The 26297-nt window shown below is 35.3% G+C and overlaps 1 protein-coding gene across 14 annotated transcripts in view; it reads right to left on the reverse strand.

Moving 5' to 3' along the window:
- Positions 1 to 26297, reverse strand: part of CBLB (Cbl proto-oncogene B) — a 407079-nt gene that overhangs the window by 102332 nt on the left and 278450 nt on the right. For 12 of the 14 annotated variants that reach the window (XR_005383232.1, XM_038582709.1, XM_038582710.1 and 9 more), the window contains 2 exons: positions 21026 to 21172; positions 1183 to 1339 (listed from right to left, as the gene is read on the reverse strand). Coding sequence is in view for 13 of the 14 variants with exons in the window: in XM_038582709.1 (XP_038438637.1) it covers positions 1183 to 1339; positions 21026 to 21172 (304 nt within the window). In the remaining variant the exon portion in view is untranslated. The remainder of the gene's footprint in view (positions 1 to 1182; positions 1340 to 21025; positions 21173 to 26297) is intronic. The other 2 variants (XM_038582718.1, XM_038582715.1) reach the window with 1 other exon arrangement.

Consider the following 26297-nt stretch of genomic DNA (forward strand, 5'->3'; position numbering starts at 1 on the left):
ATCCTTGCAAACTAGTGCCAAACAGAATCGTAAATCAGAAAAGGGAAATTCTTATAACATGGGAAACATGAAAACCAATATTATACCAACATTTGTTGAAAGCATGTTTCAAAGAAAGTAAATCTTACTGTAGACTAAAATAATATAAAATTGCATCAGAACATAAGCAAGCTTGTGTTCTGATCAATTTTATTTCACTTACTATAGAATTACTACAATCATAAAGATTTTAAGTGGGATTTTTTTTTCATTTTTGTGACTACTTGAATTGAATGCAATAGATGATACACAATTTAGTGGTGGAGACAAATTCAAAACACAAATTTTAAGTTTTCATGTTTAGGTCATTCCATGAAGATATACAAAAGAATAAAATGATAGCATCTAGCTTTTATCACTGAATGACACTTGCTTCTGAAAAGCTATGCGAAGATAATTTTAAAGGACAGATTAAAAAATTAAAACAATAAATAGGACAAGAAGGATAATATCACAGTCATACATATTAGTGAGAAAATGGGGAAAAACACCCCCAAATTTTCCAAATGAGGAATTGGTTAAATTAATGACATACTATTTTGATGGAATATTATGTAGCAAATGAAAATCAATAATTATATTAATGAAAAAGATTTATTGACATGAAAAAATATTTGTAACAAACGGTTGAATGAGCAATGTAAGTCTAAGTAAAACAGTGCAAACCACTGGAATCTCCTATGCAGAACCTGATAAAGTTACTATTTATTGCCAAGTTTACTATTTCCTTTCTCACCAAATGAATGCCGGAGGTAGAGGGGAGAAGCTGGGATACAACCTCAGCAAACGCCCACCCATAAAATTTGAATTGTCAGTTACTGGGCTACAAAGACAAAGTAAAGTGAGAAACTAAATAGGAAATTCTAAAAATTCCTTTGCATGACTGTTTTCAAAGCTAACAAGCAATCACCAGCCTCATAGCACCAGATACTCCAAACTTAAGCCCTAAACTTATAGCAATGACCAAAAACACCACCAACTTCGAAATTATAGACTACCAAAAATGAGACTATTTCTCATGCTTGTGTGTGAAAGAGAGAGATGTACACATACATGTGCACACAAATGAACATATGCACATCACCTGCACACACAGGGAAGATTAGAAAAATGGAGAGGATTAAGCCCAAATAAAAAGCTTACCTGAAAGAGCCTGGTAAAAATATCAAATTCAAAAACTGAAATGTAATCATTACAAGTTAAATCAATTGTTGATTTCAGAGCCATTGCTTCCAGGCCAGAGCTAATTTGATGAACCTCATGAAGGCACTGTCTGAATACTTTCCATGGTACAATAGTTCTGTGCAAGGGGGAAAAAAAAAAAAAGGAGTAATTGAATCAAATGTCATTTAAGACTATCTTCCACCAAAACAGCACAGTTCAATCATAACATTAATTAATTGCATTTGTCCAAAATGATAGAGTTGACCAAAAAAATAAGACAAATAGGTGTTCATAATTTAGAACCCCTGTAATGGGTTTTGCTAAATGGATTATTTCCCATTTGATAAGAATGTGACAGAAATCTAAATCAATTTCTCTCTCAAACAATCCCTGGCTATAAAGATATTTCTAAAAATACATTCAAAAGAAAGGAGTAAGTCAAAGTCCTGTGTGTCTGACCTCTTGCATACACAAGACTTTGAATCAAGTTAAATTTCCCCTCTCTTTATTTCCTTAAAACAACTATAAACTATGGGCTCATATAAGAGTAGGAATTCTTTATTTAAGGTCCAAAAGAGTAATTAAATCCACCATTTTGCGAAAGCTCAGGTGAAAAGTCATGAAGGCATTTAACTCTTACTCCCTTGTGTTCTGCAGATAAAAAAAAGGACAGTATCTAACCTTTCATATGAATACAAAAGGAAACTTAAAATTTTTTAATCAACCACACTAGTTAGCATATAGAAACTTACTTATTAAAAACTTATTTTTCTTAAATATCATCATGCATCAAAATTTTAATTAAGTAAAAGCATTTACATTGTTTAAAAGTTTAGAAGGGTAAAAAATGGTATCCTGGGAGATCTCCCAGTCTGTCCCCCACCTGACCAGTTTCTGACATTCGCCACCTCCTCCCCACCATGAAAATAAGTAACACTCATTATTCATCCTTTAGTTAATTTTCCTCCTTTTGGGATGTTAGATGCCTGCTCCTGAAGAGGTGGAAGAAATCATTCATGTTTTTAAAATATTAAGCTGCAGTTTTCATAATAGGGCATCATAAGAGCTATATATACCCTCTTATAAGATGATAAATATTTAACTCTTACAGTTTTCTTTACTAGCACCTTTTAAGAAATAAAAGACTCAGGCAGAAAGGCCTACATTGGCCCTATCCTGTCCAATTCCCCCAGTGAAGGGTTATCATAAATGTACAATTATATATTCATTCAATAATTATCTGTTGCAGTGGTTGTCAAACTTGAGCATTCATCAGGATGGCTGAAGGGCTCATGAAGACAGAAATTGCTGATCCACAACCCATGATATTCTAATTCATTAAGACTGAGGTGGGGCTAAAGACCTTAGAATTCTAACAAGTTCCCAAGTGATGCTGATGCTGCTGGTCTGGGGACAACACTTGGAGAGTCACTGATCTCTTAATTGCTAAGGCACAGCACTGTGGATAAATACAATCATGAAAATACGAGATACTATCTGTCCTTGAAGAACATACATATAGGGTACAAATAAGACGTGTAATGCTAAAAAAAAAAAAAAAAAATTGGGGGTGGGGTGGGAGTGGATATATAAGGACGTCCTGGAGGAATTCCAGAGAAGGAGTGGTCTGCAGCAAGATGAATAAATGAATGGTGGGACAGGCTTACGATACTATGCTGTACTTATAAAAAAAAAAAAAAAGTTTAGGTTTGATATACCACTAAAAGAAAGAAAAATATGAGACTGAATACATCAAAAGGCTTTTCTCTATGTATGAAAAAAACAGGAAACCGCAGAGAACCGAAGAGAGCCACCACATCAGACGCCGTTTAGAAGAAACACACGTCAGGCTCTGATTAAGGTTAACAAAATGCTGCTGTTTTAAGAAAACAAGGAAAACTTCTGATAATGTTAGAAGGCTATTGATTTATGGCAAAGTGTAAATATGCACTTGTGTCCAGTTTCATTAGTTACAGTGAAAGTAGTGCTTAAGAAGCACACTTTTTTTCCTAATTAAGGTTCAAATATTCAACACATAAAAGGGACGTGAACCATAGTATTCAAATTTTTAAAAATTACACAAGGAACTACTGATTTAAGAATAGTGTATGTTTTACTTTTGCATGGAAGTATTAAGAGAAACTTGTGTATGAAGTATACAAGTAAATCAATTGACCAGACACGTTTGGTATCTGTTACTATATAAAAAAAAAAATGATCTTCATTCCAAAATTTAAGGCGCTTGCAGATCATAACTCCTTTCAATACCCAATGACTTCCCAGAGCAAATTATTTAAAAATGTGCAAACTTCTAAAATTGTAGTCTAACATACCACTTTGGGAGCAGCTACATTTCCACAGTACTTGTATAAATGACACTTGCTCACAGTTCACTTGTGATAAACCTAAGGTCCAAACAAGCTTGATTAAGGGTAGTAACGGGGATTAAGAAGAAAGAGCATTATTTGGTAAACTAACTATATACAAGATTTGTACAACAGGTACCTCTGCTTTGATCACCTGAGCCAAACATCCACCATAGAGAATGGTGGGGAGGAGGAGAATTTCATGAGTGAGGAACAGAAATAGCATGCAATGATGTCTTCAAAAAACAACTGTTCTAAGACTGTTGCACTAAGGATCTAACCTTTCCAAAGAGGACTTCAAGTTGCCACCACCTTCTTTCCTAATGTGTATGGGGGGAGGGGGAAACGGAGAGGATGGCTTTTCACACCTTTAATTAAACTGTAGCCACAGCACAGAGCAGTGTGGTTTCTACTGTCTTTCCCTAGAGATGAAGCGAGTCAGAGAAAATATTAATGACAAATTGCTTTACAAACACTTGTAAACTTCATGGTGCTGGCAGAGATCTGGGAATAGAAAAGAGGAAGAAAAAGAGAAGGAAAAGAATATAAAAGCTTCAAGCTCTCACCAACCAGAAATACTTTAATTTGTCCTTTTTGCCACTTACAATTATGTCACTTTAATTACAAGTTGAGTTAATTTAAAATCAACTAAAAAGTACAAGTAGCTGTTAATCCACAAAGAATGGAATACAAGGCCAATGGTTAGCCAGACACAGACTTCCAATAGGGGTACAAGCTGCCATTTATTGATGTATGCTTTACTGACTGACTGATTGACAGTCTACCCTCTCTGTCAATCACCACGTATTTTATATCTCTTACTGGAGTCTATCACAATAACACTATGAGGCAGATAATATATTTATCCTCATGATACAGATGGGAAAACTGAGGCTTAAAAAGAGGTTAAGTAATTTGCCTAGGAAAGACTTTGTATATTCCAGCCATTGTGGTAGGTTCAGAATAGAAATATAAATCAAGTCACAATCAAATTAAGTGGAAAGACTTGTAAATAAATTGTGCCATGTGCAAAAATTATTATAGAAAAAAATGGTTGTGTCTTGGAAACCCCATGAGATGAAGCTCCTTGAAAACAGAAATTGTATCTTATTCTTCTTTGCTGAAGACAAACAAGGTGCACAACTAAAATCTGTGTAAACACAGAAATTAAACTGTGTTTAGGGAAAGCAAGAAGTGTTACATGGAGAAGGAGCCTAGAAATTTATGCTCCACTCGTTTTCTCCCTACAGAATCTTTTGAGGATGGAAAGGGTAATAGTCTGTTCATATAAAGTCAGAAGAGATAAGAACTTAATATAAGGCTACATTATTTTATTATCAGATGATAAGTCATGGTATGTTTATCAAGAAACCAAGTGTAACTATATTTTAAGTCTTTTTTTTTTATTTTAAGTCTTGAAAACAGACTAAGTGTACTTTCAGATAAAAACAGATACAGGGAAACAAAACTGAAAAGGTGTCAGTAGGTCAGCAACTGACAAGTCACTCCAATCCTCCAGGCTTTTCTCTTCCTCTGTAAAAGTGGAAGAGTATATTGCATATTCTAACTTGAATACCTTGCATTAAAAAAAAAAAAAACAATAAAAGGAATGGAAGACAAAAAATGTTAGGAGATTGTCACCAAAAAAAGAAAGGCAAAACATTTTCATGATACCACAAGTTCATAAAAGGACACAAGTTTTATTTTTAACTCCTATGAAAAAAAATCCACATAACAAAGGTGTTAATCTCAACAAAGGTTAGGGCATTTGAAAAGTCATACACTTCAGGTGTGAATGAGCATTTATATAGCACTTCTAGAAGGCAATTTGGCATCAAGCTTCAAAAGCCTACTTCTAGGGATTTCACCTAACAAAGTTACGTTAAAAATAAATGAATGAATGAATGAATGAATGAATGAACGAATATCCACCCATAAGTCTCTTCAATATAGTGTTGTTCATAATAGTAAAAAATTGCAAACAAATATGTTCAGTGGTAATAATAGGACATACTACATTCAAAGACTATAATATTTTAACAGCAATTAACAGTAGTACAAAAGAATATTGTCATAGAAAAGTGTCCATGACACACTTAAATGGGAATACCATTTTTGAAATTATATAATCTCTATGAATGAATGCTAATAACTATCTAGACTGTCTGAAGAGATCAATACATAGTTTAACTGATAAGAACTAAATCATGATGGGAGTTTAAGTGATTATTTTCTTTTTCTGTATAAGCCATTAGAGTATATTAGAAATAAATATACTAAGATTTATTAGTATACTAATATATAATTTACTAATATATATTATGTAATCATAGAAAGAATCAATTAAAAACAAAAATTATAACACTATTTGCCTCAGACATGGCTGGGTATGCAATATCAGTTAGCAGCAGTGGGGAATGAATGAGGTTTTCAATAAATGCTGTGCTGCTGGGTCAAATGGATATACATATGGAAGAAACTGAATCTTGACCCCTACCTAATATTATATAAAAATTCATTTTAGATTATCATTTTATCTTTCATATTTAGGTCTAAGATTAAAGGTTTTTTTAAGAAGAAAGTAGATAATATCTTCATTACTTTGGAGCAGGCAAAAAATTGAAATAGGACCCAAATGTTCAAAGGATAAAGGAAGATAAATTAAAACCTGTGTTCATGAAAAGAAAAATGAAAAATGAAAAAGAAAGCACGCATTGGGAGAAACATATAATCAACAAAAGATTCATATCTAAATATTAATAATAACTACTCAAAATTGGGCAAATGATTTTCACATACACAAATAAATCAAAATGTTCAGTAAACAAAGATATATTCAGCTTCATTGGTCATCAGAGAAATGTACATTAAAAAATGTACATTAAAAACACAGTGACATTCCACTTGACCTGACTAGTATGGCTTATGAATAAAAAAAAAAAAAGAAAAGACAAAGGATATCAAAGGGCTGGGAAAGACATGGAACAACAGGAACCTTTAGACACTTTTCATAGGTAATTCAGTTGGTAAGCCACTTTAGAAAACTAAAAGCTATTAAAGCTAAAATTATGCAGAAACTGAAAGCCAGCAATCCCATTCCTAGATCTACATCCAACCGAAATGCACAAATAGGTTTTTAAAAGTATAAAAGGAAAAGTTCATAATAGCACTACTGATAATAATCCAAAGAAGAAAGAACCCAATGAGCCTCATCAATAGAACTAACAGGTACAGCTGCACCTTGGAACAAGAAGAATGAACAGTCTGTCACATTCAAGAACATGGGTGAATTTCATAAAGAATGAAAGGAGCCAGTTTTTTGTTTTTTTTTTTAAAGAACTAATTGCATGATTTCAACTGTATATGATTCCATGATACTGGAAGTCAGGATACCAAGTAGCTGTATGGAACTTCCTGAGCGGTTGGAGGGAAACAGTGTTCTCCTTATTACAGGAATAGGCTATATATTTGGGTGGTATTTACATTGGTGTGTTCACTTCATGAAAATTCACCTCACAGTTATGATTTGTATACATTTCTGTATGAATATTAAACTGAATATATAAAACTTTAACATTTTTTACATAAAAACTCTACGATGAAGGGACACCTGGGTGGCTCAGTTTTTTTACATAAAAACTCTACGATAAAGGATCACACCCTGGGCTGAAGGCAGACGCTGTGTCTCTCATGAATAAATAAATAAAACCAAAAAAAAAAGAAAAAAGAAAAAAAAAAACCTCTACGATGAAGAAGAGAAGAAAATGTGGGAACAGATGTAGTATCTGCCATAATATAAACAAGGAAGTCAATGTTTATTTGTTAGTTGTTGGTTTTGTTGCTGTGGTGGTAGGGGTGGTGATGATAGTAGTTTAAAATTCATTCTAGCTCAAAGAGATAAAATGTCACTTTTATTTTATTTTTAAAGATTTTATTTATTCATGAGAGACACACACAGAGAGAGGCAGAGACACAGGAAGAGGGAGAAGCAGGCTTCATGAAGGGAGCCCGACGTGGGACTTGACCCCAGGTCTCCAGGATCACGCCCTGGGCTGAAGGCGGCGCTAAACCACTGAGCCACCCGGGCTGTCCCAGTCACTTTGATTTTAAACTAAATGAAAATCTGTTCTATCTATAGTAACCCATTCCTACTTTTAATTTCATCTGAATTTGGTCAAAAGATTCACTTTGACCAACAAAGATATATTTAGTATCAATAACTTTAAATTGAGGGCTAGCTTTGTTTAGAAGATAATGAAACATTCATTACATATTTAGTATGTTTTGATTTTTATTGTGGATGCAAATATTAGTATCGTGACTCCTAAGTTTGTTGATATTTTATATACAGAGTTTCGCTAAATCTAATCTTTTTTCTGTAATTACTTCCATAATTTGTTAAAGGATATGAAAATAGATTGCTATCAGGCTATACTGTTCTTATTTTTCCATCACAAATGTTTCTAAATACAAATGTTTTTGCTTGATTTTGAAAGGCAAATGTTTTCCAGCAACCCACACAAAGAACAGATCAAAACTCCGGTCAGACAGTTACCTTACAACTCATCATGGACAGGATGGTAACCATGGTTATCAAGGATATTCATAATTAGATCTAGCCATTCCTGTGAAAATTCTTGACTCTCATACAGAAAGACACAGATGCTGGGTATTTGTCATTATATTTCGTCAAAAACTTTCATAACGTTTGTAGTGTAGACAAGCATTACTTCTCTGTGAAATGGACAAGTATCATTCTCATTTTCATATTCTGAAAGTTAAATTTAGAATCAAACACTTTTATAAGATTGAAGAAACAAGAAAAATAGCTGCTTCAACATTATTCCTGATTTTCTCAGTAATCTCATTCATATGATAGATTTGATGCTTTCTAACTTCTGGTCTCACAACCAGACTTTTGAACATGATAAATTTACTATAGCCATGAAATGGACATAATTCCATTCATTTTATGGCTTTGAAATAAAGTTTACTGGTAAAAATGGATGGGAAGAGGAACCGTAAATATAATCCATAAAAATATGTCAAAGTTCCATGTTTAATTTTTCCACTTAGTAGCCATTACCCATAGAAAAACAAAGATGTTGGTTTTAAAACAGTGAGTATTCTTTTCTTTCTGATGGACAACTTTCCTCAAGTTTCTTCAGTGTATTTTCTTTGAAAAGTTAGTGATACTTGCTAGGTTTGTAAGACACATAAGATACATGATCACAGCAAGATACCTTTGATCTGCTGAGGTCAGATTGAAAAGAATCAGGAAGTTTTAGATCCTAAAATTAGAAGGTCCTGCAACAAAGGGCCTTAAGTAAGGCTTTAAAATGATCTTCACTTTAGCATTAAGAGCCCAGCCAGTCTTACAAACAACAAAGTCAATAATAAAACAAAATTCCTCATAAATCTCTCTACAAAGGTCAAGTAAGTTAATAAGCAATAGGCTAAGTCTGGTAGATACTTCGGTTTTCTTGCCGAAGTTAAACTGAGGCAAAAGAAATATACAACTTCTAACAACTCTTCTACAACACTCATGCAAGAAACTGCATAACCACATGGAGCCTATTAAAGCTTTGGTTATAAAGGACACTTACAGAAGTTATTAAAAGAGAAAATAAATCAGGTTATAAGTTGTCTTGCTGTTATTACATATAATGGAAGCTTTTAAGTATCTAGTTTGATCCTTCAATACTATTATCTGGTTCATCTCCCTTTTTCTTGAAATTCTGTCTTCCTTCAATATCTGTAATACCACCTACCCCTACTTTTGTGGCAATATCCTCAAATTTCTTCTATGCATTCTTCATTTATCAGAATTCCTTTTTTTTTTAAGATTTTTTTATTTAAATAATTTTTTAATAATAAATTTATTTTTTATTGGTGTTCAATTTGCCAACATACAGAATATTTTAGAGAGTGAGCGAACACAAGTGGGAGGGGCAGAGGGAGAATCTGAAGCCGACTCCATGCCCAGCGTGAAGCCAGACTCGTGGCTTGATCTCAGGACCCTGAGAATATGACCTGAGCCAAAACAAAGAATCTAACTCTTAACTGACCACACCAGTCAGGCACCCCCAGTTACCAGAATTCTTTAAGGACCCATCCTCTTCATTCTCCATGGTCTACATCAGTTAGTCCAATGGCTTCACATAGCTTTCAGAGATTATAAATTCAAATATCTGGGAACCAGGCAGTTAACAGAAATGAGTAAAAAGATGCAGGTAAGGATTGCAATGAATGAAAGGAGAGTACATGTCAACTGGGCAGCTGGCACGCACGTCTAGCCTGATGCTGCCATGTCAGAACTCAGATCCAGTGGCGCCATCACTCCCAATTTGTCAATGAAATTCAATGCAATATTTTATGGAAAATACATTTCTAAAAGTTACCATTAATTTTTTAGTTAAATATGTCATATGGCCAAGAAAATATTCCATAGGCTCTCAATCTTCAAACTTTCATCAACACACTATCAATTCTAAAATCTCTATTCCTTATTCTATATTCTTTCTGTAGCCTCAAGGTTGTATATTCAACTTACTAATGTATGTCACCACATGGATTTATGTAGGTCCACAAAACCAAACATATACCCAACTGAACTTATCTGGTTGCCAAATCCCCTCTTCTTCCTATTTTTTCTTTCTCAATGAAGTGTACCCAGGTGTTTGAATAAGAAATTGAGACATCACCTTTGACTCCTTTAACTCATATATCTTAATAATCAAGTAAGTTAATTTTTTAAAGATTTATTTATTTATTCATTCATAAGAGACACAGAGAGAGAGAGAACCAGAGACACAGGCAGAGGGAGAAGCAGGTTCCTCGCAGGAGCCCAATGTGGGACTCTATCCCGGGTCTCCATGGTCATGCCCTGAGCCGAAGGCAGACGTTCAACCACTGAGCCACCCAGGTGTCCCAAGTATGGTTATTTTTATCTTTATGTCATTCTCAAATCCATGTACTGCTTTTATGTATATATATGTAAAATTTAGTTTGTGTACTGATTACATTCCAATATATTATTTTATGTATATTATTATAATTGCTACCTGGTTTTCTATAATAGCCTCCTACCTATTAGTCTCCTATTTCTAATTTTTTTAGCTTCTAAAGTGTGTGGGGATAGGGGGGCTAGTCAGACCCCATGGAGTACACAAGATGATTCTTTTCAAGATGGGAAGAAAACATTGAAATTTTACTTGCATTTTTATGTAGGGTTTTTGTTTTTCTTTTTGAAGATTTTATTTTAGTGAGAGAGAGACAGAGTGAGTCGGGGCAGAAGCAGAGGGTTAGGGAGAGATAATCTGAAGCAGACTCTGAGCTGAGTGTGGAGCCTGATGCAGGGCTCAATCACAAGACAGTGAGCTTCTGACCTGAGCTGAAACCAAGAGTCAGGCACTGAAATGACTGAGCCACCCAGTCCACTTTATGTAGTATTATTTATTTATTTTAAAGATTTTATTTATTTATTCATGAGGGACACACAGAGAGAGGCAGAGATGCAGGCAGAGGGAGAAGCGGGCTCCTCGCAGGGAGCCTGATATGGGACTCAATCCCAGGACTACAGGATCACGCCCTGAACCAAAGGCAGAAACTCAACCGCTGGGCCACTCAGGCATCCCCTTTATGTAGTTTTTAAAGTTTGTATTATATGTACTTTATTTGTATTATATATGAGAATACACATAATTTGTACAAAAATATATGTATGTATGCAGATGATAAATAACGATATGCTCAAAAAGTATTTAATAATAAGCGAGTAATAAATACAATCAAATGGGTTTGGAAGCCAACTGCTCAAATTCATTTTCATACTTCAGCAAGAATCACCCACCTTTTTAACAAGCAAGTATGACCATTTCCCTACCTAAAACCCATCAATGGGTTTCATTGTTCTCAGGGTCCAAAAGAACAGAGTTTTAAAAATGTAACTTTGTATACAGAAAAAGAAAGTACAAAGGGGCAGAAAAGGACAGAGCTTTCAAAGCACAGTTCTAGAGAAAGAGAGTAACAATTGGAGCACTTAGGTCCTTGAAGCAGAGTAACACCTAGAGTGTATCACACACCTACCCCTTATTTGGATTCCATGTTCGCCAAGGAATTCTGATATGGCTCCACATATAGTTTATCTACCATGACACATATATCCTCATCTGCCTGACAGTGGCATTAATCATTGTAAATTAAAAAAAAATTCTGAGTTATAGATCAGTTTATGAGCTCAGTTAAATTCTGTCCATTATATAAACATACTCTTGGTTCTGTGAAATCAGGTTTCAAGGATGAGACCAGAACCTAAATCATGGTGATTTCACTAGGTAAAGGTCACTTACTGAAGGATTCAGAGTGGAGAGAAGGAGAAAGATGAAAATAACAGAGGAAAAAAAATGAAGGCATTTATGTAACCTTGAAGTCGGCTGTATCTTTCTTTTGAACTCCAGTAGACACTGTAACAATTCAGTCCCAAACACAACATTTTCCACTGGACAGGCTACTAGACTCCTAATTAACATATGTGCAACCCATACCAAATACCAGCTCCTCCATGAGCCAGAGTGATCCTCCAACCGCTCCAGCAAATACATAATTTAGTATTTGTGACATTCCTTAGGCACCTTTCGAATGGCACATAACTAGTTTTAAATATTTATCAAGTCTGTATATACTATCTTCCTCAAATTGAATACATTCTGCTTAAAGAGAGAAAATTATCATTTGAGTCTTATTTGCTTTTTGTATCTGAGATCTTGTTATAAGGAGTTAAACAAAATAGGCCTGTAAGTTTGTTTTCCTTATTAATATAAAGATCCTTAGATTTTTTTTTAATAGGCAATAATAGAAGTTGACTAAGTAAGGGAAATATTAAATAGCAGTACTTGAGTTCTAGGTCAGTTTTGTCCTTTCTCTCCGAGCTGCTGCTGTCCAGTTATCTTGTACAAGTCCTTAATTTCTGTTGTGCACAACCTTCTTTAATTAAATATGACTAAGTTGCCTTTCCTTTGACTAGAGGAAACACTGATCTAGTTAATGTGATAGAAAAACACATATCTCACTCACTGAGAAGGTAAAGAAACTATTGTCCTTTGTTTCTTATTAAAAGTGAAAAGAAAATACAGGAAACCAAAGAAGGTCCATACCACTTCCCCAGGAAATCAAATGTAGAGACAGTGAACTGAGCTTTAAATAGATCATTTTTTTCCATGGTAAGCAGGACAGTTTCTTATGTTCTGTCCTATACCCAATTTTAGAAAATTTATTATTTATTTTTGGCTTCTGCTTTCAGATTTCTAGGGTCTACGGAATATCTGTCATACAAAGTTGAATAACTGTATTATTTGCAGAATTAATAATAAATATAAAGGTGTTTTGAACAAGGCAAAAGGTTTAAATTGGTTTGTTATTCCACAACATAGAGTGCTTATTATGTGCCAGAAACTGTTCTATGTGCCTTATCAGTAGAGTTTAGCTCTTTTAGCCTTCATGACAACCCTGGATAGGAGATATTGTTGTTCTTATCAACATTTTATAGAAAAAGAAACTGATGCATGAAGAAACCAAGTAGCTTGCCCAAAGTCACAAACCTAGGAAATGTTACAGTCAGACCTGAATGTAGACAGCCTACTTACATACCTGCCTATAAGCCTGTTGCCTCCCAATCAATCAAACAAGCAAACTGTGTCCCTGTCTATATCTCACATATGCACACATTCACACACATTTACTCTTCAACTCATTTGAATGAAATAAATGTCAGTTCTTGGAGCTTCTAGTCTAATGGGAAGTAAAATAACTCAAAAATAATTTGAGAACAATAAAAATAATTAAGACAAGGATAAGCAAGAGCTCAGAAGGGTTTAAGAAGAGATCTAATAATAACAATAGGGACAGAATCAAGAGCAAGATTCACTTTGAGGGATTGCTAAGAACATATATGCTAGAGAATATAAAAGCCTTCAACTGGGAGGAGTGATATGAGCACAGACCTAGAAACTTGTAATTGCTGATATGTCAGGAAAGAGCCAAATAGGGATCCCTGGGTGGCGCAGCGGTTTAGCACCTGCCTTTGGCCCAGGGCGCGATCCTGGAGACCCGGGATCGAGTCCCACGTCGGGCTCCCGGTGCATGGAGCCCGCTTCTCCCTCTGCCTGTGTCTCTGCCTCTCTCTCTCTCTCTCTGTGTGACTATCATAAATAAGTAAAAATTAAAAAAAAAAAAAAAAAAAAAGGAAAGAGCCAAATAATCCAAATTGACTAAAGACCAGGACATTAGTAAAAGAAGCAAATGCTAGAAAAATGCATGAATTCATCCAACAATTACTGTCTGTTATGCATACAGTACATAAAGGATTCATTCAATACGCTTAAAGATTATATTAAAAATGAAGTTAGCATACACGAAAGCATTGGACACAGAGTTTGACATGTAATAACTAATGTACCTGAATGAAAATTTTTAGATAAGAAGTCAACAAGGTGCTTCACAGTCAAGCAGGAAAGACCCACAAAGTAAACATACATTCAAAAACACAAACATGTCTAAAACACAACAGGGACAGGATGCATAGAACAATTAAAGTTGAACATATGGAAGGGGTATATTAGAATACTCCAGACAAGGGGACTTCTGAACCAGACATGAAGAATCCTGGGATGGTAACAAACGGAAGAAGAGGCTAGGGAGGCTTCCAGGGAGTTGAACTGTAGGAACTGAGAATTTTTTTTTTTTAATCAATTTGTAAATAATAAAGTCCTTGACAATTTTGAGCAGAGAATAAATATCATCTGTCCATCCACCTATCCATCCAATTATTCATACAGTCTGTTAACATTAGTGTGTACACATTCCAGGAAATGTGCCAGGTTCTGAGAAACAAAAATCAGGAAAGCAGGTCCTTGCTTTCAAGAAACCTCTCTAGTCTATTAGGAAATGTGATCATGTCAGCAGTTCAATGCAGTCTAATAGGACATATATGAGCAAAGGCACTCGGAAGCAAAGAGTATAAATATCCACCTCAGACTAGAGTAGCTTCCAAAGTGGCATGGGTGACTGGCTTTCTAAGCAGTGGATGCCATCTAGGGAAACAAAAACACGAAGAATGAGGAGAGGGGAAAAAAGCACATTGGGATTTGTTGACTGTGTCCTTTGCTGTGCAAAAGCAGTCAACAAAACTCAAAGACAACCTACAGAATGGGAGAAGATATTTGCAAATGACATATCAGATAAAGGGCTAGTTTCCAAGATCTATAAAGAACTTCTTAAACTCAACACCAAAGAAACAAACAATCCAATCATGAAATGGGCAAAAGACATGAACAGAAATCTCACAGAGGAAGACATAGACATGGCCAACATGCACATGAGAAAATGCTCCGCATCACTGGCCATCAGGGAAATACAAATCAAAACCACAATGAGATGCCACCTCACACCAGTGAGAATGGGGAAAATTAACAAGGCAGGAAACAACAAATGTTGGAGAGGATGCGGAGAAAAGGGAACCCTCTTATACTGTTGGTGGGAATGTGAACTGGTGCAGCCACTCTGGAAAACTGTGTGGAGGTTCCTCAAAGAGTTAAAAATAGACCTGCCCTACCACCCAGCAATTGTACTGTTGGGGATTTACCCCAAAGATACAGATGCCGGGACACCTGCACCCCGATGTTTATAGCAGCAATGGCCACGATAGCCAAACTGTGGAAGGAGCCTCGGTGTCCAACGAAAGATGAATGGATAAAGAAGATGTGGTCTATGTATACAATGGAATATTACTCAGCTATTAGAAATGACAAATACCCACCATTTGCTTCAACGTGGATGGAACTGGAGGGTATTATGCTGAGTGAAGTAAGTCAGTCGGAGAAGGACAAACATTATATGTTCTCATTCATTTGGGGAATATAAATAATAGTGAAAGGGAATATAAGGGAAGGGAGAAGAAATGTGTGGGAAATATCAGAAAGGGAGACAGAACGTAAAGACTGCTAACTCTGGGAAACGAACTAGGGGTGGTGGAAGGGGAGGAGGGCGGGGGGTGGGAGTGAATGGGTGACGGGCACTGGGGGTTATTCTGTATGTTAGTAAATTGAACACCAATAAAAAATAAATTAAAAAAAAAAGCACATTGGGAAATACATATAACGTGTTATTTGTTTTGTAGTTACATTCTTTCTTTGCGGATGAGAAGACTACAAAGAGGTGAGGTCAGAAAAAAAAAAAAAAAAACAGTTCCTAAAGTTTGTCTTATTAATGGGATTTTACATTTTAACCTAGAATCAATAATTCACAGGAGCATTTCAGACAAAAACAAAACAAAATAAAACACCAGAATGATTAGCTCTGTGTTTTACTGAGATCTCTAGTCTAAGAAAAACAAGAGAGGTTGTTACTGAAGATACAAAGACCAGTTAGAGGCGGTTGCTATAGTCCAAGGAAGGACTTGAACTTGAACATGAAGAACAGAACTTGAAGTAAGGATGGACAGAAGAGGACACATAAAAAGATGCAGGTTCATAAAAAGAACTCCTGGTTCTTGCTGAATTATAATTTGGTTGGAAATATAGGTCTAAACCTTCTCTATGTAAGAAGTCCTTAGCACCAGTAGCCCAAAAACTACTACCCGAATTGCTTAGAAAAATGACTGTCACCCACAGTCTAACCATATCCATGGATTTTTGTTGTTTTAAACAGTTAGTAATCCATTTTTTGAGGCTCATGCTTAAAGTTTGTGGATTCTAAACTACTATTGCAGAGTGCAAAGATTCAGTTTGGTATTGACCTTATTTTGCAGAATTTACTTAGACACGTTTATTCAGTAATGTCACTTCTCTTTTTCTACGTATTTCTACTATCTCCTGGTCAACAGACTAAGAAAGCAAAATCAGGATTCAACCACTGAAACATTCAATGACTCTGCATAAAAACCTAACAAATGCAGACTTTCCCAACCAGTTAACCAGGACACCTAACTGTTATTGATCTCCTTGGGACTCCAGTCAGGCACAAGCTCTTGGCAGCTGGGCTTGAGTCCTGAGCAGAGAAGTGGACTCTTCCATGACTTTGAAAAGGTTGAGAAGCACAGAAATGAAGTATTAGGCATATGACACCTAAAGATTTTTTTGTCTGCTGGGATATGAAATCAATACTTAGAAATCTGTCACATTTCTATACACAGATAATGACGTAGCAGAAAGAGAAATCAAGAAAACAATCCCAATTATAACTGCACTAAAATGAATAAAACACCTAAGTATACACTTAACCAAGGAAGTGAAAGACCTGGACTCGGAAAACTATAAAATGCTGATGAAAGAAACTGAAGATGACACAAAAGAATGGGAAGACATCCCATGCTCACGGATTGGGAGAAAAAATGTTGTTAAAAAGTCAATACTATCCAAAGCAATCTACAGATTTAATGTAATCTGTATCAAAATACCAACAACATTTTTCACAGAACTAGAACAAATAATCCTGGAATTCGTATGGAACCACAAAAGACCCTGAAATAGCAAAGTAATCTTGAAAAAGAAGAAGAAAACTGGAGGTATCAGAATCCTGGATTTCAAGATAGACTACAAACTGAAGTAATCAAAATAGTATGGTATTGTTACAAAAATAAGACACACAGGGACGCCTGGGTGGCTCAGCAGTTGGGCGTCTGCCTTCGGCTCGGGGCGTGATCCCAGGATCTGGGATGGAATCTCACATCAGGCTTCTTGCATGGAGCCTGCTTCTCCCTCTGCCTAGGTCTCTACCTCTTTCTGTGTCTCATAAATAAATAAATAAATAAATAAATAAATAAATAAATAAATAAATAAATAAATAAATAAAATCTGGGAAAACTAGACAGTCACATGCAGAAGAATGAAACTGGACCACTAGCTTACACCATAAACAAAAATAAACTCAAAATGGATAAAAGGCCTAAATGTGAAACCTGAAACCATAAAAATCCTAGAAGAGAAAACAGGCAGTAATTTCTCTGACATTGACTATAGCAACCTTTTTTCTAGATAGGTCTCTTGAGGTAAGGGGAACAATAGCAAAAATAAATTATTGGGTTTACAGTAAAAGTAAATTAAAAGATTTGGGGGAGCCTGACTGGCTCAGCCAGTACCACATGAGACTCCTGATCTCAGGGGCTCAAGCCCCATGTTGGGCACAGAGCTTACAAAAACAAACAAACAAACAAAAAACCTTCTGCAGAGGAAACAAAAAGACAACCTATGTAGGGGGAGAAGATATTTGCAAATGACATATCCGATAAGGGATTAGTATCCAAAAAGAAAGATAGGGGTATCTAAAATGTATTAAAAAAACGTAAATAACACCAAAAATCCCCCAAACAATCCAACTTTAAAAATCCAGAAGACATGAACAGACAGTTCACCAAAGACATGCAGATGGCCAACAGACACATAAAGAGATGCTCAACATCACTAATCATCAGGGAAATGCAAATCAAAACCACAATGAGGTATCACCTCACACCTGTCAGAAAGGCTAAAATTAAAAACACAAGAAACAAGTATTGGTGAGGATGTGGAGAAAAAGAAGTCCTCTTGCCCTACTGGTGGGAATGCAAACTGGTGCAGCCACTATGGAATACAGTATGGAAGTTCCTCAAAAAATTAAAATTAGAATTACCATATGATTCAGAAATTCCCTTACTGGGTATTTACCCAAAGAATACAAAAACACTAATTTGAAAAGATATATGCATGCCTATGTAATTGCAGCATTATTTATAAGAGCCAAAATATGGAAGCAGCCCAAGGGTCCATCAGTAGATGAAGGGATAAAGAAGATGTGGTATGTACATACACTGGAATATTACTTAGCTATAAAAAGAATAAAACCTTGCCATTTGCAACAACATAGATAGATCTAGAGGTTTAATGCTAAACATAAGTCAGTCAGATAAAGACAACACCATATGATTTTAATCATATGTGGAATTTAAGAAACAAAACAAATGAACAAAGGAAAAGGGAACAAAAACCTCTTAACATAGAGAACTGGTGGTTATCAAAGATGTGAGTGGGGAGATTAAGTGAGACAGGTGATGGGGATTAAGAGAACACTTATCTTAATGAGCATTGTGCAATGTATAGAATTGTGCAATCAGTATATTATAAACCTGAAACTAATAGAACATTCTACATTAATTATACTGGAATTATTATTTCAAAAAATAAAAATAAAATAATTTTTGCCTTCTTTCTGTTTTTATGAGGTCTAAGTACCAAAATTGCTTTTAGGAGTTTAACAAAATCTTTTGAAAATTAGTTTTTTCCCAATTTTAATTCAATCTTAACATCTTGCTCTGACAGTTACTTTGAAAAAAAATTACAATACTCCCTAGGTTTAAAAATTGCTTTATAAAAATCATAACCTGTTTGGCTGTTTTTGGAACTAACTCCTCAATGATTCTGTTTTTGGAAACAATTCTGCTCTCAAGTTTCAGGCACTGTTAGATCAAATGAACGCATTTTCACGTGGCTTCAATGTGTAGCAAGATAAATGACAGAAATGCCTCCTTATGAGATCTAAGTTATGCAAAAATATAAACTAGTATTAGAGCATAAGGAAGATAAAAGAATTCAACCTTTTGAAAGGCTTCATCATTCATGCATTTGCTTGTTCATTCAATAAAATATTGTGAAATAAGGCAAAAACCCACAGAGAATATAAAGATGGTTTCTCCAATGATCTAATAAAAGAATCATTAATTTTGATGACTATGGAAATATGTCTAAGTTCCAGAAGGAGCTTTAAATTTGGCTCTCATCCCAAAAGTAAAATGTTAAAGAAAAATGAAACCGCTTTCTCAAGTAAGTGAAGACAGGGGGGAAGGTTTAAAGGTTTGGGAGGTAAGAGAGTATTTCATCTGTATTTCAAAATTATCCCATTTGATTTAATAGTGATTTCACTCATATAGCAGTTGGACTGCCATACGACAGAAATATCAGTCTCTTAAAGTCTATTGCTATAAATAAAGGGAAATAAAGAGGTCTCAAATGCATAATTCTTTGTGGCTTGAGGTGCCAGCAAAACAAAATCCTCTCTTAAAAAAAAAAAAATGTGTGTGAGCAATCTTTCCATTTTTTTTACTGACCTTTTGACAACTGAAGAATTTCATAACTCACCAGAATTTTTTGGTTTTCAAAAAGAAATACCACATTTTGTCCTATAAGTTTTCTTAAAATTTTAAGCTAAAGTAGATTTTGAAGGCTACCCACTGTTTGCATTAGGCTCAAAGTGTTAATATATGAGCTGTGACTTTAAGAAACCCTCAGAAAAAAAAAAAAAAAAAGGGAAAAAGAAACCCTCTCAGTTCAGACTCCCAGAATTGGGCAATGCCTTTCTGCTTTCAATGTTCCACAAATATTTAATTAGTGTACTTTTGGCTGTTATTCTAATTTAGATGAGGATGAACCTTTCCTTGTAATTTCGCATTTGTGAATGGATACAGGAGCATTATAAATAGCAAGATTTCTGGAACACAAAGTATTTCTCCCCTTAGTGCCAAACAATCGTTCAGAATACATTTTATTTAAGAAACACAGAAAGGGCTTTAATAATCCCAAAACCAAAAGTTATAAAGCTAAGCACTTAGCACTCTCTTAGAGAAGCTTAGTATTTCATAAAGAAAAAAAAAAAAAAAAGAAACCCACTGTTCTAGCTAATTCACTGATGTCAAGGACTAAGACCATCAAAGTGTGTACCAACATTTTAGAGGTCTCATTTCACTAGTTAATGTATAAATATAGACTTTTAACTAGGGGATGAAAACAGTAATCAGTGTATAAGCAATCACTGTTCCTCCTTAACCATCAGACAGGGCTCTGCCTACGTTCAAGGACATTGTGAGGGTGCTCACCAAAGTTTCTGTCTGGGGAGGCAGTACCTAAAGGAAATCATCTTTATCTGCTATTTTGTGATAACATGATCCTCATTTCTATTTCAGGTCTCAATCAACCTGACACATCACCTCCTCTGAGAAGCTGTCCCTGATTCATTCAATCATGAAACAACTGCTGCCCTCTCTGAGTTGTCAGAACAATTTATTCATGCCATTTTTATAATACCTATCCCTTTCTGATTTCTACTGTGCATGTGTCTTAAGTGTGTAGTAAGTCATAAAGAGTTACCAGCATCTTATGTATCTTTGCTTCTTAGAGCAAACTATACAACTCAATGAATGCTTATCAAGTAAATATAGTATAACTGATATTTGCTTTGCAATAACATAAAACTGTTCCGTTATTAAAGCATACTTTTGGTGGCTGAACAGAAAAATTAGCAATCAAAACACTCATCAAAAACCCACAAGTAGAGTCTCCAAGTATTTGAGTAAAATCTATACCATATAGAACTGGAGGCAGGACTAGGTCATTCTTCAAAAATGGATGCAGACTATAATGATCTGTACTTACTTGTCTCCAAAAAACTTTCTCCAGAATTCAGCAGCATCTGCTTTCGTGATACGAAAGTTATCTCCCTGGAACTGCCCATTGGGAAAGATTGCTTTGATTTCTGCCAGCATGTGACTGAAGATAAGGGACAGTTTTGTGAGATTTCGTCTGTAGACACAAGGGGGGGGGGATGAAAAATAAATAAATATATGTGCAATTTTTAATGGGAATATATACTATGAAAAATAAAATTATGTACAGTATTAACATAGGTCTTGGTGGCTGATCATGAACCTCAACTTAATAATGCATCTAAAAACAATGTTCACACCAACTATACATGTAAATTCCTAAGAGGCTTTCAACTTTATTATTCACCCATGTGTTCATTTAACATAAACATGAACAAGATAAAGTACATGATTTCAATGAGCTCACAGTTTAATGGGAAGATGCACTCCTGAAAAAATCATAATCAAATATAAACACTAAACACAAAAGGCAGAGTACTTCTACATGGGGACGCATAAGGAAAGACTTGTCATTAGAGGAAAATGGCGGAAGTTTAAGTAGTTTGACAGATGAAAGACTTGGAGGAAGAGGGGACGAGCGGAAAACAGCTTCTATACAAAAGCACAGAGGGACGGAAGAGAACAATTTGTGTCATATCCAGGTTTAGCACAGCTGGAGAAGAGCAGAAGGTGATCGAAGGAAACAGCATGACACGAGATGAGAAACTTTGGTGGGGACAGGATATAAAGAGGCCCCTGCAACAATGAACAAACTTCATCAAATAAGCTTTCTACTCCCATTAAGAAATGAGAGTTTCTGGTGATGAGTTACAGATATGTGCATAATTCAGAAGCTCCTTGAGCAATTCTAATGCACTCCCCTTGTCAAGAGCTACTGCTAGAAGGAACGGGGAGCCCAAATGGATTTACAAAATGGAGCACATGATTGAATCTGTTTTAGAAAGAAAGATTTACGGTGGCAAGAAACAAATGGTTTGGAATGGAGGGAAAGCCAGGTGTCGTCTCCATTCTAATTACCATGGTTAAGTTCCAGAAATTCTGACAGGGTTTGAAACGTGATTCAAAACATGACTCGTACTTCAAAACACTACTACCACTGGCACTCTCCTCCTGCCATTTCCTAAGAAGTTTACAACATTATGTTAATGAGTCCAAAACTGCTAGTGCTAAACAGCAAAGAAGCAACTGAAACACAAAACACTGAAGAACTTTTCAGTTTTGAACTGACCTTCCTTCTTTACATTCCTGTTTACTCAGAATCACCAGAACTCAATAGGGACATATAGAACATCATTCTATTTTGAAGTGTCAGCTGCTTTTGTGGGTGTGTTGAGGGGTCAGGATGTGAGGATGGGAGGAGGAAGCAATTGCTTTTGGACTAAAGTAAATACAGGGGATGATTAGTAGAGAAAGCCATCAAATCTGCAATGCATTTCAAACCTCATAGTGTTTCAATAGGCCTAGACACTGAGAGATGTGGTTCTCTGCCTCCTATTCTTCATTCACATATCTGTGTTAAAAGACCCTCAGATAATAAGCAGAAACATGTTAGGTACCTAGGAGATCATATAATATGCACCTGTCAATAAAGTCAATGAGTAGCACTCTTTGTAAAACATTTAGAAAAGAAGCCAATACCTTCTCATTGTAAGGTGAATACAGGATAAATGAGGGTACTCAAGAAAAAAAGTGGGAAAAGTAGGAACGAAAGGAAAGTAAGAGTATAATCTACACCTCAATGAATTCATCTGTATTGGAAAACAAAAAATGTCCCAATTTCCATAATGATTATAACCTACGAGAAGATTTATGAGAAAGAAGAGTCAGGATTTTAGGCCATATTTTAATGCTTGACTGGCAACAATAAACAATCTGCAAAATCATTCTGGTTACACATAATGTGCCATTATTTTCTAAGATCCAGCCACACTTCCACACAATTCAGCCTAATCCAAATGTGAAAATTCTTTAGTTGAATCTTTGATCTTCTCACTTATGTCAGCACATCCTCATTTCGAGGATGGTAGATACAAGAAATTCAGTTGTAGGAAATGAAAACTGAACTACTGAACTACATCAAAGGGAAGAACTGTGGCCAGTATAAACTGCAACTGACTTCTGAAATCTGAGTTTAAGGAAGGGCAGAAAGTCCTTTTAGAAAATCTGCAACAAATTTATTTATATAATTAGGCAAAAGGGTTAACTGTCCATCAAACTTCCAATTGATACACACAGGAGAAAAAAGAAAAATCAAGATGGCTATAATTAGAGTAAACCAACTGTTTCTTATGTCTGAGATGGTTGCTCTCCATCCTCTTATGTCTTTGTTCTTTAATCATAATCATATCCAAATGTTTTTCATTTTTATCTGTTAGATCTAAAGTCTGGAGAACAGTGCCAGTGATTACCCATCTCAGCTACAGGATCCACTGGCTACAAGACACTATACCTCAAAGCAGAAATAGTAACATTTTATCTTTATAATTTGTAGTCTAGAAGCTCTAGTAATCACTACTACCTATTTAATTTCTTTTTAGTTATAAATTGTGTGAGAGGTGCCTGACTTCGGCTCAGGTCATGATCCCTAGGTCTTCAGGTCAAGCTTGGCATCAGGTTCCCTGCCCAAATAGATCACCACATTTCTTACTTTTACACTTTATAAAAGACTAAAGTTTCTTTAATCTTTAAAGAAACTCAAATTTAAGTTGTTAAAAATATGTGAATGCAACAGTTTTGTTTACCTTAATTTTCAAATAGACCAGAATATAGATTTATTTTATGTCTAATTTGTAAACACATATAAATACCATACACATGCAAACGATCACCTTGGAAATTCACTATTTAAAAGGCCGATGTTTTTAAAGGTTGAAATCCACAAGATATGAAAAGACAAGACACCTAATTGTACTATCCAATGTCATTTAAATTATTGTCACAGTATATGGTGTTTGTCTTTTATATAGTTGTGGGGTTTGGTTTTGTTTGCCATTATTTTGCCATATATTATTGTGCTTTAATCCCCCTTTTCACTTCTTCTTTCTAAAATAACTTCCAATTTTGAAAACAAAATCCAAGAATATAGTCACCTCTAATCAACTCGACACAGAAGAAAGGCAACTATACATCTTTTTGGATGAAATGTTTTATCCTATTATGAAATTTTCCATACTTGGCCAATTTTTCCCTAAGCCCACTGCTGCTCACCATAACACCAAAAAGATGACTACAAAATAAAGGATTTGATAATTACTAATTAAGAATACATTTCTATCATTAAAATTCTCCTACTCCAAACTGAAGTAAAAAACTTTGTCCACACTCAACAATCTTGTACACATAACTTTTATTAATTTTACAAAGAATTTGCAACACTTTCACATATAAGACATACTTTATTTTACTAATTGCTACCATATGTCTATTCCCCCCCAAAAAACTAAGCTATTTTTTAAAATTTTGTGAAGTTTTGTCTCTCCCTCTTTCTATGTCTCTCATGAATAAATAAATAAAATCTTAAAAAAAAAAAAAAAAAAAAAAAAGGATCCAGGGATGGCTCAGCAGTTTAGCGTGTGCCTTCAGTCCAGGGCATGATCCTGGAGACCCAGGATCGAGTCCCACATCGGGCTCCCTGCATGGGGCCTGCTTCTCCCTCTGCCTGTGTCTCTGCCTCTTTTCTGTGTCTCTTATGAATAAATAAAATCTTTTAAAAATATTTTGTTAAGTTTTATATAAAATTTTGTTATTTAAGAAATAATCCTCAGAATAGAAGTATCTTGAAGTATCAGGTAATCAAAAAGTAGCTTCCAGATGGCAATATTGGGTAAACCATTAAAGAAATAAATAGTACAGGAAACTTGAAGAAGAGGAAGGGAGAGAGGGGGAGGAGGAAAGCTAGCTACATTATTTAAAAACACATAAAATGCATCAGCTGTATCAAGAATATTGCCTATGATGAGGCACCTAGGTGGCTCAGTTGGTCAAGCATATGACTCTTGATTTTGGCTCACTTCATAATCTCAGGGGCAAGAGATTGAGCCCCGTGTCGGGCTCTGTGCTGGGCGTGGAGCCTGCTTAAGATTCTCTCTCTGCCCCTCCCCACCCCTGCCTCACTTTCATGGTCTTAAAAAAAAAAAAAAAAAGAAAAGAAAAGAAAAGAAAAGAAAAGAAAAGAAAAGAAAAGAAAAGAAAAGTAAAGTATATTGCCTACAAAGCAAGGAAGCAAGGTACCTCTTTTTACCCTGGATTCAGCTATCTATTATTGTATTTCTTTAAAATGGTATGAATCAATTTATCCAAAAGTCAAGTTACATTACTGCACAGAATGTGAGGTTGATGAACCAGAGTGAATGAGCATGACTTCCAGAAATGATGGAGTTTCACTCCTTATGATAAGTTTCAGCAGCTTAAGGTGGCTACAGCCAAAATCATCAGAGACTGGGGGTGCACACTGCTGGGGATGACACAATCCTACCCTTAATAAACTAGCACATCGCATGGGAGAAAAAGACATGAATAGATTATAGGGGGCAACACACCAATTATAGCCATCATGGGATGATGAATTAAACTTGAAAAATGAATAAAAAATATATTAGGATTTGATTAGTAGCCACCACGAAATGTGGGAGACATATAAAGAATGTAATCTAATCATGATTGCATGTAGTCCTTGCATTTTCTCCATTCAAGAAACAGCTGTGTCATAAATCAAGGAAGAAATAAAAAGTTTTAAATGCTGAATTAGTGGAAAACTTCAAATGACACTCTATATCAGTAAGGTCCAAAGTTTGTGAGAATGTACTACCTTTGGTAGAAGAAACAGGAGACCATTTTTTATTCAAAAACTATTAATAATTCAATTCTCACATTTAAAAGGTAGAACATGCTCTTCTTAATCTTTACAAGGTGAAACAAATTCAACATAAAAAGAAAGGCAGGACATAAAGAATATAAACAGTGGCACTTAAAATGAGACTCACGTCCAGTTAAAGAGCAATTTCCATTCACTGTATTTCTGATGTAGTGCCCTCCAAGATAGGTTTAGAGAGTTACTTCACACTGTTTTTGACCTTGGGAACATTTCGAGTCCTAAGAAAGTGAGGAGACTAAGCTGATGTAAGCCTTGCCTTTCATTTCTCCCTCATGGGAATAAAGACTATTATTAAGATGAGTCCTAAGAGCCTCAAATAAAACAAGATCCTACCCATTCCCTGCCCAACTGCTTTCAGGTTTCCAATATTGCTAAGGGGAGCCAGAGG

This window comes from Canis lupus, chromosome 33 (assembly GCF_011100685.1).
Source record: "Canis lupus familiaris isolate Mischka breed German Shepherd chromosome 33, alternate assembly UU_Cfam_GSD_1.0, whole genome shotgun sequence".
NCBI classification, from domain to species: domain Eukaryota; kingdom Metazoa; phylum Chordata; class Mammalia; order Carnivora; family Canidae; genus Canis; species Canis lupus.